The 16,509-nt window shown below is 40.4% G+C and overlaps 1 protein-coding gene across 4 annotated transcripts; it reads left to right on the plus strand.

Annotated features, from left to right (window-relative positions):
- Positions 1 to 1,099: 1,099 nt before the first annotated feature.
- Positions 1,100 to 16,095, plus strand: LOC308097664 (myosin light polypeptide 6; the record flags this gene model as incomplete). 4 transcript variants are annotated; one of them, XM_080445596.1, is made up of 7 exons in its annotated part: positions 6,862 to 6,953; positions 7,911 to 7,938; positions 10,671 to 10,814; positions 11,918 to 12,091; positions 12,871 to 12,948; positions 14,031 to 14,074; positions 15,484 to 16,095. In XM_080445596.1, the coding sequence occupies 6 exons, from the start codon at positions 6,951 to 6,953 to the stop codon at positions 14,057 to 14,059; spliced, it is 456 nt and encodes a 151-aa protein (XP_080301722.1). In that variant the 3' UTR covers positions 14,060 to 14,074; positions 15,484 to 16,095. The 4 variants fall into 4 exon arrangements, with proteins under 4 accessions (XP_080301719.1, XP_080301720.1, XP_080301722.1 ...); XM_080445593.1 differs by lacking the exons at positions 6,862 to 6,953; positions 14,031 to 14,074 and adding an exon at positions 1,100 to 1,276; XM_080445594.1 differs by lacking the exons at positions 6,862 to 6,953; positions 7,911 to 7,938; positions 14,031 to 14,074 and adding exons at positions 1,100 to 1,276; positions 8,178 to 8,205.
- Positions 16,096 to 16,509: the final 414 nt, after the last annotated feature.

The raw sequence follows: 16,509 nt of genomic DNA on the forward strand, positions 1-16,509 counted from the left end.
AGATTCGTCAACGTGAGTCATGCATATGTGAACTTCAACCTCCACAGAGTGAAACATATTCTAAATTTGGACATCTATGATTGGTTCGTTCCACTCCTACTCTAACAAAGACTGTAGCCTCATCTTCAGTGTTTCAGTAGCTCTACAGAAAGCCGGAACGACAGAGAATATCTGGGGAACAGAGCAACATCTATTATTCCACAAGCCAAAATAGAACAATCTATTATTAGCTGACTGAATATCAAGGAGACACACAATGTGTGTTCATAATATAACTGCTGGCATCGGAGACTGATGGCAATCAGGCTGGTGTTTTGTGTATTGGTATGTGTCAAATCAGTCATCACGCTTCCTTTTTGTGTATTGAGGTGGGCGCAAATCACTCACGCTTCCTCACTCGCCCACTCCCTCCCACCTTTCTGACCCAAATAAAAGCATGCAGTTAAAGTCAACCCGCTGAGCTTGATTCTCTGTATACACACACCCGCTCCATCCTCATTCTATCTCTTTAAGTCTCTCATCCTATAGCTTCACCCACCCACTCACACACTCACTCACACTCACACTCACTCACTCACACACACACACACACACACACACACACACACACACTCACACACACACACACACACACACACACACACACACACACACACACACACACACACACACACACACACACACACACACACACACACACACACACACACACACACACACACACACACACACACACACTCTCCATACATCCACCTCTGCCTTGTCCACCTGCCAGTCCCCCAGACATCATCACCCTCATTCTCATTCTCTCTCTCTCTCTCTCTCTCTCTCTGTCTCTCTCTCTCTCTCTCTCTCTCTCTCTCTCTCTCTCTCTCTCTCTCTCTCTCTCTCTCTCTCTCTCTCTCTCTCTTTATCTCCCATTGTACCCCCCCCCCCCCCCCCCCCCCAGGGAATACACATCTGACATACTTTATTCTTTCGTAGCTCGGTCGGTGCCTCCTTCTCTTCTCTCTTCTCAACCGCCACACCGCAGCTGGTGCAGGGAAAAGAAAGTGAGCAGGTTTTGGACTGTTTTTGGGCTGGCTTTCTGGACGTTGGAATGGCCCCTAAACGAGAGCCCTCCATTAAGAAGTCGCCATCACCAGGGGACCAAGCGAGACTCGGGCCCCCATTCCCAAGCCCTCTAGCGGCCCCTGCACCTCCAAGACCACCCCCGGAGCAGAAGCCCAGGTTGCTGCGCCCCTCGGACTCCCCATTTGACCCCAGCACCATGGAGGTGAGTGGAGCAACTATAAGGTATCCAATACTGCTGTTAACAAAGCTAATGTGGGGCATGAGTGACTAAAGGCCTAGAAGTTCAAGCCTGTAAATGTGTCAACAATAACTATACATGCTGAAATGTAGCATAGCCAGTACATCACAATGCAGTCAGTGACATGAACTGAAAATATCAATCAATGCAACAATCTGACATCAGTTTATTGCATATAAAAACATGATAGTGTACTAATATAAGCTAATTGAATATATCTGTGATTAATTACAAGAAGCTAGAATTCATGGAATCTTAACGTAATCAGACAAAAATGGTAGATTTATTCTTCTGAGTAAGAATCAGATTAAAAACAGAAATAGGGCATTAACGAGATCGAGGCTGCCTGTCAGTCAGTCTGTGGCCTCCTTAGGGAGGAATGGGCTGTTTGCCTCTATATGCTATTACTGGAGGTTCCTTTAATTAGAAGGGAGGTTTAATTTAATCATACTCTTTCACCCCTGCAGGCAACTTGTTATTATACTGTAAGACGGCCAAAATAAAGACAAATCGACAAAAAAAGAAGCAGAATCAAATGTTGTTATTTTTTCTCCCGTATTGGTAAGCTATAAAAAGATACTGGAAGAGTGGAACATGTGTGTCATTGATACTAATATTCATCTCCGATCTATCGATTGCTTTCGACTAATTGAATAACCGAGAAGCAAATTAAAATGTTCATATATGGGCAACAAATCAACGCAAACAAATCAATTAGTCTTGTTAACACTTAAAGGACGACTTCAACCTTTTTCAGCCTATCTTCATATAATTGGTCCTCACTAATTATTTTTTATTAATGCTAGAACAATGGCTTCCATTATAGCATGCTAACTTTCCAGGAATAGAAAGCCTGCCGTTTCTATTACCTTGTATCCCCATCGATGATGTCACAGGCGGGTTTCTGAAGTGTACACAGCCCTCCTCTGAGACACAGACGAGTAGACACAAATTTGACAATATTATAATGAGCATTAGTGAGGACCAATTATATTAAAAAAAATCTAAAATGTATTTTTTTATTAAAAAACATTTATTTTATGATCGGTTAGTTCGATTAACTGTCAATCAGGTCACCTAAACATTTAAATGTATTTCCATTTAAAAGCTTATCAAAGATAATTTTATATTATAAGGATGTTTGAGCTGAAGAGTTTATTCTTCTGTCCCTCTATGCGTGTCCCACATTAGGCTTGACACAATTTATCTAAAGTTGTTTCAGCTTTGCTCCCATAACCATGCTTTCTTTGCTATTTCTATTTTCATTTGATTTCTTTTTTTATGTTTTTTTTTTTTTGTAGCCATAGCCTGGCCCATTTAGCCTGAGTGTAAGTAGGTCATGAAAATTAACCACTTAAACCCTATACTTTGTTGACCAGGGTCCCCCAGGGTCCCCATGCAGGGGTCTATCCTGGGCCCCTGTCTTTTTCCCCTCAACACCAAATTTCTTCACCAAAAGATTGCAGATCTACAAACTCACAATGCGTTGCATTGAGAAGTGCTTGTAGATTGAAGATAGTTTTGACGAATGTTCACCTATTTTCACCGAATACAGTGAATGCTCCCCTAATAGGAAACCTCTCCGGCCCTCAAGACACCAAAGTGGGACGTGTGGGGGGGCACATTGGCGCTATTCCATAAGAAGGCCACAAGACCATAAAAGGAGGACAGACCTCCTGAGGTCTGCTGGCAAAGTTAGCCTACTCCAGGCTATAGACTTGTGGCACCAGTCCATGATCTCAACCAAAAGGAGCACTACGGGATTCCCATCACTTACACTGCCAGATTACCATTACCATTGATGAAAAGCAGTGGTAGAAAGTAGTTAAGTACATTTACTCAAGTAGCCTACTATAGCCATGCACTTCAGTATCATTTTGAGGTACTTTTACTTTCCATTATTTGATACTTTATACTTCCACTACATCTGAGTCAAATAATATTGTACTTTTTACGCAATCATTTGAAAACCTTATAGGTACAAGTTACTTTGTAGATTTAGATTAAACATACATTGCAATGAAGTCTTATTTTACACTTTCTACAACCTCAAAGCATGGCATCGCGAATTAAATAGGTGTGAAATAGCTCTATAGAGTGTTTGTTCAGCAATAGGAGTTTCCCTGTCTTTCCAGCTCTTTAGTGAACAGAAAATACATTTTCAGGTCGGGATACCAATTTTATCCAATCAGGAGAGAGAACTCACACAGGATACAAGATACACAAGTGCATTCGGAAGTGATGACACAACTGGAACACTATAAAATTGCAGCTGCAACTTCTTCCACCACTGATGAAAAGGCCTTTTTGTCATCCATTCATAAGGTTAACAACATACATTTTCAGGTTACCATTTTCATTCAATCAGGAGAAAGAACCAATGTATTAGCTTCAATTTTAAAGTGTTCCACTTCCAATTTTGTCGTGAAGGAAATTTATTTTCTGTTTGCTAAAGAGCTGGAGTGATTTGGAGACCCCTGTTACTGAACAACACTCCAGTAGGCCTTTAGCAATGATTACAAGAGCAATTTAACAAAAAGTATTACACCGGAGTCACCCCCTTTAAAATAAGTCCCGGATTTCAGCTTTAAATGAACACAGTTATAACTACTTCTAAAGTGGTTCTCAAAGTGGGGTCCGAGGACCTCCAGTGGTCACTAATGGGGTTCCAGGGAGCTCCCAACTTCCTAGCAAAATGAGTTAATATAGCATCAAAATCTGTTTAACGACTTTAACCCTATTTCGGCCCTTTTAAAAACAAGAAGAAAAATCTTTTAAAAAATTGGGGAAATGGGGAATCATTTTCAAAATAAAGAAAATCATAATAATAACATCTCAAATCCTCTCTTATGGCCAGGGGTCCTTGGCAGAACATCTTTCCAAATGGGGGGCCGGGTCCATTTTGGGGCCGGGTCCTGACCTTGACATGAATATGTTTGAGAAGTACCAGTGTTGGAAAGTAACTTTTAAGTAAGTAAATTTACTCAAGTACTGTACTTAAGTGCAATTTTGAGAGTACTTTACTGGAGTATTTCCTATTTTCAATACTTTTACTTCTACTCCACTACATCTTAGAGGCAAACATTGTACTACTTTTTACTCCACTATAATTATTTGAAAACTTTAGTTACTTGTTACTTTGTATATTTGAATTATTATTACATTACACTTTAACCACTTCAGCCCTATTTAAACTTTGGCTATTTGAAAATAGACGATCTACAAACAGTTTGTAGCTATTTTTTAAATACATTTTTATACATATGATACCTAATCATACCATGTGAATTCTGATTCTGCATATTGAGTACTTTTACTTTTGATCCTTTAAGTATAACATTTTGTACTTTTGAATACCGGACTTTCACTTTTAAGTATTTCTACATTGCACTTTTAAGTATTTCTATACATTGCAGCAATTGATACTTTTACTTAAAGGGATATTTCAACTTTCAAATAAAATAAACATATAGAATATATATTAAAAATAAATGAAAAAAGTAATGGAAAAATAATGCCCCCCTCACGCATTAGAATATCCTTCTAATACGTAAAAACGCAATGCCTTTTCCACCACTGGTCCTGACTCCTGACCTTGACATGAAATGTTTGAGAAGTTGCCTACTTGCCTGACTGGCTGTTTGATGTGGTCTAGGTGTACTAAAAAAAGCCTGGGTTTCCGAGGCTAAGGTGTACTTGACTCAGGGGCGCCGATGACGTGGGGGCGTCGGGGCTAGCGCCCCCACAGTCAATTGGTCAGCCCCCTCATGAATCTCAGATGTCAGGCTCAAACATACAGTACCATTACTATTACCATTACTATAGCGGGGCGCAGATAGGTGTTAACGCGCCGTTGACACCTAGAACAATAGCCCAGACAGAGAAACGGCTCGCGGCGGGGGGGGGGGGGGCGGGGCTATTGCGGCTCGAAAAATCGAACACAACTTGTTTAGACCAGGGGGACTCGGCACCAAGCGTCATGTGAACCATGGCTATGGCTGTGTGCTAAACATGTTCTGCAGGTTTTGGCTCTGCCGTGTGCCCTTATTGAAATGAAGGGTCACTATGCTGTGTCCCTTGACTCCCTCGTCCTGTGTGAACAGTCACTCACTGCATGCACTGAATACCAGTGGTGGAAAAAGTACTAAAATGTTTTACTTAAACAAAAGTATAAATTCTGCGGTGTAAAAATACTCTATTACAAGTAAAAGTAAGGTATTCAAAATGTACTTGAGTAAAAGTAGAAAAGTATTGGTATCAAAATGTATTTAAAGTACCAAAAGTAAAAGTACTCATTATGCAGAAGGTCCCATTTCACAAGTTTTCAAACGTGTAAAATGTATACAAATTCTTTGAAAATAGCAGATCTACAAGCTCACAACGCATCGCAAATCTGCTATTTTCAAATTGCCAAAGTATATACTGTATAAGTGGTTTTGTAATAATAATAATCAAAATCTACAAAGTAACTATAGTAAATAAAGTTATCAAATAATTGTAGTGGAGTAAAAGTACAATATTTGTCTATATGTAGTGGAGTAGTAACTATAGGCTACTACTAAAATAAGTACTTTTATTTAAGTAAAACATTTGAGGATGGGACACACTGAAGGATGGGTAGAGTGTTGTTAATGTTGTTTTATGGTAATTTAATGAATTAATTAAGCAAAAAAAATCGCGCGCGCTTCGCGCGCCTACATGCCCGCGACGCAGTGGGTGGAGGGGGGGGGGGGGGGGCGAGTGGTGGTCAAGTTCAGCCCCCATGGTCGCGCACAAAAGTCAGCGCCCCTGGTCTTGACTTGACTTGCATTGCTCCGCCTCGCCAAGCGCACTGCGCAGTGCGCACTACACACACACGCACGCACACGCACGCGCGCGCACACGCACGCACGCACGCACGCACGCACACACACACACACACACACACACACACACACACACACACACACACACACACACACACACACACACACAGCTATGATGACGCTGCTGCTAGTCAGGGTTGCCATGTGCGCTTGTTATAAGCGACTTTGGGCTTCTTTTTCTGTAAGGTTGCTTAATGTAAATATACAGTTGCGTGACATTACGTTTGTTTGGGGGCTTGTTTCCTAATGTTGTTTGAACCAGGGGTTCTCAAACATTTTCTTGTCACCCCCAATTTAATCTGTATTTGTCCGCAGACCCTAAAACAAGACCCTAAACAAGCTCAGTCAGTGCTTTATGAGTCTTCCAGTTTAGTAGACCTTGTATTGTGAATTTGTACTTCCATGTTGTTCTCATGTCTTACTAAATAGTACTTACTAAAAGTACATCAATCAATCAATCAACCCCCCCCCCATCTGAAAATATTTTGTGCCAGGGACCCCCATGCAGTACCAGATTTATGTTGTTAGAATGTTTCAAAAAATATTCCACATTTGTCATTTTTTGGGGGAAATAGCCGAAGTGCTCATGTCGCTTCTTTTGGGCTTGTTTTCACAAACCAGGTTGCTTATTTGTCTCGCAAAACCTGGCAACGCTGCCGCTAGTCTTCTCCTCCCTGCCCTTCCTGCTGCTCGGTCACACATTCTTTAGGTCTTGGACGGCTCGGACTCACAGACAGACAGACACACCTCACCTCAGCCAGCAGCACACAGACATGGTGGGTTTATCGCTGTCCCCTGGGACTTTAAGCTTAAAACATCATCATTATTACACCGTTATTGTTGTACTTATCAGTACAGAAGAAGGCAGCGTGTAGCCCGATATGGCGTTTAATGTGAATGGAGAGAATGTTTGAGTTACTTTAGCTTTGCTGTCTGTCTGCTAGCGGAAGTGTAACTTACAATACTAGCCTAGTTGGACAGTAATGGCAACAAAGTAGCCAGTGGTTCCTACATATAGGCTATATGTACAGGAACCACTGGCTACTTTGTTGCCATTACTGTACTGTGTTGTTATAAAGTTATGAATGGTAACGTTAGCTAGATGATTCGCCGTGTAACTAGACGGGATACAGGATAGGTGGGCACTTATAGGGACATCTGGGCACCTCGATGTAAAATGCGCTATTTTGTCCACAAGAAATAAAATATTTGAAAAATGGTCTTAAGTAATGTAAAGTATACATGATGTGAACATGCAGGTACATCATCATTATTATCAGACTTAATTTTATCCTTCAACTTCTTGTTTATGCCCCAAAATGATATGGATATACAGGGTTTGCAGCAATTGTAGAAATATTAGACCTTCATTGTTCAATGTTTAAGCATGTTCTTATCATGTATACTTTACATTACTTAAGACCATTTTTCAAATATTTTATTTGTTAACATGTTGGACAAAATAGCCAATTTTACATCGAGGTGCCCAGATGTCCCCAAGTGCCCACCTATCCTTTTACCAGTTGTTACTGTGTGTTGTAAAGTTATGAATGGTAACGTTGTAGCTAGATCTCTGCGAGATCATTAATGTTTAGACCTCGGGTTAGTTTAACTAGACTAGCAAAAATGTGCTAAAAATGTTTTAATATGGATCAACGTGAGCTATTATAGCTCAGCTTGGCCAAAAAAACAACAACGAAATTTTCATTAGCTTTTAATTTGTCTTTGAACAGTCTGACTTCTCGGAAGATCAAATCATTGGTGAGTCATTTTAAGTGTGTTGTAGCGTTATTCTTACTGCTTATTCTTCCTCCCTGTTTTGCGGTGCATGCATTCATTTCTTATTGGTTTTGCAGCAACTTTTCTCTTATAGCTATCATACCTGCTGTATGCCCGCCTGTCATCCTTTATAACCGTAGTCGTGGTGGTTAAGTTTTCCTTATTTCTTTTCCCACTGTTTTTTCATCACTTTTCCACTTGCAACTGCTTGTTCTTTCCAGATTGAGTTTAACCTGGATCAGATACATGGTAAGTTGGCCATAAGAGACCCCCGGCCGTGCAGCACATAACTGATGGCTATATCTCTTGAGTCTGTGTACTGTACTGCATGTTGGTTTTGGATAAACAAGTGTGTCAAATGTGTCTTCTCTGTTGGTGTTTGGGTGATGGTACATAATTATAGTCACTATAGGGGGTAGTTTATTCAAGTAAAACGATATGTATTATGTATGAGTTGTTACACCAACTTTGACTCTGTGTTGCAATGCTGTTGTGTGGTCAGTCGCATATTAACAAGGATGACATTCTTTTAGCCAGTTGCCAAAGTTTACATCTATGTCCTGCATCCATGTTCGTACTGGAATGTATTGCAGATTGTGTCCGTTTACCACACAGTTTGTTTGTTATCTTCTTAGAGGGTCATAATCATGACTCGGTGCCCTTTTTTGGTGCTTGGCACAGTGGCTGATGATTTTCATAGTCTGTCTGGTTTGTTTAATCATCGTTGACATAATAGGCAACAGCTAGTTCACTCTCCTCCTACTTTCCTCCTACTTTCCTCCACTCCTCCAATACCAAATATGGTGTTGGGAAAAGTGCGTGCCGGCCAGAAGGGAAGAGGCACATTCCTGAGAACAGGAAAAGCTCCACAACAACAGTGCAAACTGTTTAGGGGAATAGCCCATTTCATGTTAATACAAACAAGCCTAGTCTCTGAGAGTCTAACTAGCTGTTGCATCAAAAAAAATTAACACAATTATGTTGTTTACTTGATGTTAGAATTAAGTTTGAGCAGCTTTTGAACATTTAAAATATTATTTGAGTCATCGTTGATCAATTATAATGAACACACCCAACAAGAAATTTGTATTCACACTCACAGTTGCTCAAAAATATAAATAAAATATATATTATTAATATCTTGATGGCTCAGATAACATCTTAATAATCTAGACTCCAGACCCTATTTAATATTCAACAATACTATTAAAGATTGATATCACAGTGGTGTCAGATGGTGCTTTCTAAATGTTTGGCACCAAGCATTTTGTAAGAGCAATCTGTTAAGTTCCATCTGGTAGAGCTAATTAATGAATACACACTGTCAGTGTGTAACATCAGTCCCATTTGTCAGTCGTTTGTTTGCTACACTGCTACATGCAGGGTAATGAGATATTAGATGCAATTGGAGCACAAAGAAAGTACCAGATCAGAAATGGATTCAAAGCCTCGGGATCACTAGCAGTAGCAGATAGATTATTTAGTTAGATTAATGCGTTTTGTATTCATATTTTTTTATTTTTGCACGTGTTGGACAGATGTTCAGTTGTTTGAGTCACTTCATCTTAAGAGTTTGAGACTTGTTGCGTATGAATGTTTTGATGATCATTTGTTACTGTAGCATGACCTTAAGGTTGCAGCTTACTGTTTTAAACATAATCTGTTTATCATTTTGTGTTTACTACATGTGTCATATCATATTAAATCCCAAGGTAAAATCTCAAAGAGATACAGTATAAAAAATTGTAACGGAAAAGTAATACACACAAAGGGTTGTAGTGAGGTGCTGGTCAATAAAAGTAGACTTCAGAGTAAAAAGAATGTGTCACAAACAAACATTCATGTATTTGTCCCTAAGGCCTCCTTCAAGATTCTTAGCCATGTGTCGTGTGTGACCTATCATTGGTGATCCTGAAGTAGGCCCGATGGCTGAAACGTCATGAAATAAAATAGAAATGCATATAGTGTGTGCAAGACTTTTTTATTAGTCAAGACATTTTTATGTAGCTAACATCATTTATTTGACAGTTTGGAAAAAGCCAAATATAATTTTAATATTGTGGCATTAGTTAAAATTAGCCATATCCCATCACAATATCTCATTATCGTCTTCTCCCAAATCTTGCAGCACTAGGCTGATGCAATTCTAATCGAGGCTATGTCACTTTAGTGGAGAGCATAAATGAATGTGCTTTGAACTTCATTTCGATTTGTTCAGGCAGTTTATCTCATTAAGGCAGTTTATCTCATTAAAGTTTAAACCAGCTTCTGTATTGCAGCCTAATTAACTAGGTCTTTATTTCATTACATCATCCCATTCAGGTATTGTCCCCCATTGACTCTCCTTTCCTCATTTAACCTAGACAATAGACCCTAATTATCCAGGACCGACTGGCCCAAGGAACCTGATAATCTTGACATTCTGCCCTGGCTCCTCAGGCCATGTTGTTCTAAGCAGTTCCAATGACAACTGACCAATAATATAGGCCAACAAATGGAGGCATCAAAGTTTAATGTGAGCCAGTTGATTAACAAACTCCCCATCCCTCGTTTCGTTTGTGTGTTGTTTTTTAACTGCTTGTTATCATCTGGTTTGTCACGTTCTCTCATGTTGCTGCATTCACACTCCCCATCTAATGCATCCCTCCATTGGCATCATCGCCGCTCTCCCTCACATCGACTCCTAACCTGCTGTGTGTCTGTGTCTCCTCCAGAATTTAAGGAGGCCTTCCTACTGTTTGACAGAACAGGCGATGGAAAGATCAGCTACAGCCAGTGTGGGGATGTCATGCGGGCCCTGGGACAGAACCCTGTCAACGCTGAGGTGCTCAAGGTTCTGGGAAACCCCAAGTCCGAGGGTAAGCCACAAAGGACAATAATGATCATAACAATATAAACTATAGCAATAAATAAAACTATGGAAACAATTTGAGCATTAGTTAATTAAAAGTGTGTCTGTAAAAATGGGGTTAGAGAAGTCATTTAAAAGACTAATTTTGTGACTTCTTCAGGCAGGAATGACTATTCTATTTTTAAATCATTTCCATGCATCATTGGCTTGTGCTTAAAGGTGCAGTAAGTGATATTTGTTTGTTAAAATAAGTGTTAAATAGCTCTATATTCTGATCTAATCATTGGTATAGAGTGTTTGTCTCTCCAGCTCTTTAGTAAACGGAAAATGCATTTTCACGTCGGGATACCAATTTCATTCAATCAGGAGAGAGAATTCACACAGGATAAGCAAGTGAAATTGGAGGTGATGACACTGAAGTGATGACACTGTAATGTTATATCCTGGAAGGATATAACATTAAAGTTAATGAATGAGTACTGATGATTGGATGAAATTTGCAACCCACCTGAAAATGTATTTTCTGTTTTTTAAACGGCTGGAGAGATGGGAAGAACCCTGTTACTGAACAAACACTTTATAGAAATTACTAAAAGAATATAGACCTTTAACATTTTCACAATAACCTTTTGTTTTAACCATAACATATCTCTTACACTACCTTTTTTAATTTCTTAATTTCCTCTCGCATTTGTGTTGACATCTTTGGCTTGTGTCTATGTTCTCTCTCTTTAACAAATTAACCACTTAAACACGTTTTGTTTTATTATGTACTGTAGCACTTTGAGGTTTGTTTCAAATGTAAAGTGCAATACAAATAACATTTATTATTATTATTATTAAACACTTAATCACCAAAAAGAAAATCAAAATTATTTGAAAAATAGCCGATCTACAAGCTCACAGCAAGGTTTTCAAAAAAATCTGCAAAATCTTTAGGCGTTCTTTTTTCTCGCCTATAACAACATGCCCAAAATTGCTACGCCAGGGGTTGAAGTGGTTAACCTCAGTACAAGATGACCATTTATGTCGTTTTGAGTGCCGGGATGCTGTCAGTGTCAGCGGCACACTGTGACCCATTTTTAATTGATTGTGCTTTTCTATTGGCAGAGATGAACCACAAGATGATGGACTTTGAGCAGTTTCTGCCCATGCTCCAGGCCATCGCTAAAAATAAAGACCAGGGCTCCTTTGAGGATTTCGTGGAGGGACTGCGTGTCTTTGACAAGGAGGGCAACGGCACAGTAATGGGAGCAGAGCTACGTCACGTTCTCACCACACTAGGTAGGTTACTTTCTTCTTTTCATTACCCTTTTAATAGGCGTTATTTCTGGGTTTTCTTTTTAGACACACATTTAGATTTCATAGGATTTGTATAGCACATTTCAACAACAAGGCAATTCAATGTGCTTTACGCAGAACATCAAGCAAAGGAAACACAATAATAAAATGATAAAATGACATTAGGATGCATAAAACAAAAGAAGTACAAATCAATAGTTACAGTGCAGAACAGAAAAGAAAAGAGAAAAAAAGGAAAATAACTCAATCAAAGGCAGCGGCAAACGGGAAGGTCTTTAGTTGTGTTTTGAAAGAAATAAGAGTGGCAGCAGACCTGCTGTTTTCTGGGAGTTTGTTCCAGATATGTGGTGCATAAAAACGAAATGCATGGTTGTAGGGACTGAAAGCAGACCTTTCCCAGATGACCTGAGAGGTCTGGATGGTTCATGATATCGTACAAGATCAGAAATGTATTTTGGCCCTAAACCATTTAAAGCTTTATAGACCAACAGTAGTATTTTAAAATATATTCTTTGACACACAGGGAGCCAGTGTAAGGATTTAAGAACTGGCGTGATATGCTACACTTTCTTGGTATTAGTTAATAGGCGAGCAGCAGCGTAGGAAAAAATATTGTAACTGTGGTTTATCATAGCTTAGCTTCCGAATATACAGTATCTGGAAAATGTGAAATAATCAGTTGGCATATTATGAAGATATAGTGATATCACCCACCTGATATGAATTAACTGTGTGTGTGTGTGTGTGTGTTCTGTTCCCAGGGGAGAAGATGACAGAGGAGGAAGTGGAGACGCTGTTGGCGGGACATGAAGATGCTAATGGCTGCATCAATTATGAAGGTGAGGGATAGAGAAAGAGACAGGAACTGGATGGGCTTGCGAGCTACTAATTAAGATGATGGTGTGTAACGTTGCTGTCATCATAAACCTGCAAACCACTCAATCGGATCACTATAACCAAGCCTGACAACTGTGGTTATGCATGACACTGCATGTGTGCCATTTCAAAATACTGCCAAGACTGCCAGCTATTCATTGCCCCAAGCAACCTCTCTTTGCAGTGTGGCAGTATGAATTTTCTGTGAAAGAAGACATACAAATGACAGCCACAGGAAATAAAGATATCTTCAGAAGTTGTTACATCAATGGAAAAGTCTTAAACCTAGTTCAGACCAAAGATTTGCGACAAGACGAAGCCGTTGCTTTTCGCAACGTTGAAACTTGCAACCACTTGCTAGTTGCTACAGAATCCCCCAATCTGTGGTTTGCAACATTCTAACATCTTATAACTGCACTGTCCACATCAACGCAACGAGTGGAGATTGTTTACCATTTCCTTAGCATGTCACTATTATATTGTATATATTGTATACTCATATAAAAATTTGAAATAGGTTTTCGCCCTTCCTTTGTGTCATTCGCTTGCTCTCTCACAGGCAGGTGGCTGTGATATAAAATTGTTATAATCGGACGCACGCATCACTAGACTGTGTATATTTTCCTAGACATTTAATTACATAGAATTTTGTCTTGAACATACCACGCACACTGCTTGAGAGAGAGGGGGGGGACAACAGGTTGATCTGTATAAATGTTACAATGGCACATTCCTGTGAGCAATGTGTTTGTGTGATAAGAAATGCGTTGCAACTTGTTGCTTGTGATCTGAAAGGTTGAATGTCTTGTGACTCAATCAGCTGGCATCAGTTGACCTGCAACAGGTCTGTTCAGACTGCAAATCTTTAGTCTGAACTAGGCGGTACGATGAAGTAGACCGAGGGTTGCAATTATCATATCGTCAAGACATTATGGTGTCCTGTGTATGCAACATAATATGTGCACTCATATAACTCATGTTTAATGAATGAATGACTGACTGATGAGCTGTCTGTTTATACCATGTAACTCTTCTTTCTCCACAGCCTTTGTCCGCCACATCATGTCTGGCTGAGGTGCCTGTACGGATGTTGGTATACAGTATACCTGGAGATGATTCCTCCAGGCTTTCCTACTTTTTTGGCTCCATTAAGCATAGCTCACTGTCACAACGAGGCCAGCTTAAAGGGCCATCCACACCAAGAATAATAACTAAATATACTTATTTATTGTTCTAGTCCACACCACAACTATAACAGCGACAGTGGTGAACTATATTGTTGGGATCACTTTCAGAGTGATTTGATGAACCATAGAAACACTGACAGCCAATCAAAATCTGTCAGAATTTACAGGGCGTTGTGTTACAAATGTCACATTCAAAGTCTAAATGGGTCAAGCATAGCTTGACCCATTAGCTTGACCCAAGTATAGTAGTTATCATTCTTGGTGTGGATGCTCCTTAATTCAGATTGGCCTTGGTTCTGCACTGCTCTATGTAGTGCCATAATGAATAAGAACAGTAACGCTGTTGAAGGGTACATTTTACCTGTAGCTGCTAGTGGGAAAGCCTGGTGGTCCTTTTCATCTTTTAGTGCTGAGACTTTGACCCATTTGTAGTCTCCCCCTGTTCTCTCCTTTTGTTGCCCTCCTACAGCCCTCTATCTTGGCCTGCTGGCTGCAGCATGGCCCACTCCGCATGTGTCTGGGCAATCCCCTCGTTTTGTACAGGCATATGGTAGACATGCCGGGAAGTGACTGGTTTCAGACTTCAGAGCTGGGATGGCCCAGGGAGCTGATGGCTGATGGCATTTAAAACTAACTTGACACGGCTAAGCGTGGCAGTTTTTCAGCTTATAGGGCAGCTGAATGGCAGCACCAAAGCAGGCTTTAACCTCCTGATGAATAGACTAGTAGGCAAGGACAAATAGTTTATGCTTTTTCTTTTTTCTTTTTCTTTTTTGGGAGGCGGGTTGTTTTATTTTTCTGTATTTCCAACAGCTCTGGGAGAGTGGGCCAGTCACTCCTTAGACTAACCAGAGAATTGCAGTGAATTGTTCTCACTGTCTCTCTGTCTCTCCTTCTCTCCCTCCCTCCCTCCTGATGGTAGCTGATTGTAGCTGGGCCTTATCTGATCTGATCTGACTTTAGCTCCCTCCATCGTCTCCCCTTCTGTCTGCTTCTCAAGTAGAGGAAAGCAAACACCGGAGGATGGCTTCTCTAACAGACTCTTTTTGGATCCTAGACCTGGCCAAATCCATATGGTTTGGTTGAGTAGGAGATGGAGATGATCAACTCCTTCTCTCTTCAACCCTCTCCCTTCTTCTAATGAGTGGATAGAATGATGCGAGATCAGCTCCCAAGTACAGCATCTCCCAGCCAAGACACGCCAAAGCTGAATGAGAGTGGCTCAGCTCCAGATGCTGTAATTGGAGCAGGTCCCCATAAAGCAGTAGTAGTGTATGAATCTAATGTTACTCTATCTCTCTCTTTTTACAGAGCTGGTCCGGATGGTCATGAACGGGTGAAGATCAAGACCATTCCCCGTCTCCTTTTTTTTTGTTACCATGTTCTTATTGCAGTTGCCGTTCACTGCCCCCACCCACCACTACCCCTGTCTAGCCATGAGCCTTTTCCCCCTGTATTATCTACACGTCTCTTATTTTAAGAAGTGCCTTTACATTCCCCTTTTAAGACCACAAAATGACCCCCAGCTACCAAGGCCCTGACCCATTGACACAATGTGATCGACTTGCATGTAATTAGGAGCCTTCATGCTTGTATAGTCTGCAATAACATTCCGACATGCAGCACTTAGAATCACCTGTCCTTTTGATAATTTCATTTCATTTATCAATTGCGTGTCGATGTCAGTTGGAACACGTGGGTGAGGAGAGTGATGTCTGTCACCTAAAGTATTATTGGCTAAGACTTGCTTTGGCTGGGAATGTGTCCCTCCTTTACTGCTGCCAGAGCTATGCAGTAAAACAATACGTTGAAAAGCCATACAATCATGAGGTAGAAGTGAAAATATTTCCATCAGGTTCCTGGGTTTTTAATTCATCCCTCGTTTGTTGCTGCATACAAATAAACAATTTTCTGAAAACCTCAGCTGCATATTGTTAGACTTAAATTTTTCTTGTATTTTATTTTTTCTTGTTCTGAGAGATTGAGGTGTCGAGGACCATGGTGCTGGAGGCATCCTACATTTCCTTCCGTTTCACTCCAACCACTGCTTGGGCCCCTAGAGGAAAGAAACTACAGGTGTTTCCAAATGGAGGCAGTTAAATAATTAGGCAAGTAGGCAACTGAGTTTTATTCTGGTGGTTGTGGTGGTGCTTTTGTTCCAAGAGTGCATTTTGAGGAATTTCTCTACAGTTTGAGAAAGAGCTGGCCCAAAGAGAGGCACAGTTTGTTTTACTTTAGCTCCAATCGGAACAAGCGTTTAAATAGCTTATATAGTCAGCCTGTGGCCAGTCAATCCCGTCCGCATGCGCAGTACTGCTCCCGTAAGATTGCATTGGG

Source organism: Gymnoscopelus braueri, assembly GCF_963280865.1.
Source record: "Gymnoscopelus braueri genome assembly, chromosome: 12".
NCBI lineage: Eukaryota > Metazoa > Chordata > Actinopteri > Myctophiformes > Myctophidae > Gymnoscopelus > Gymnoscopelus braueri.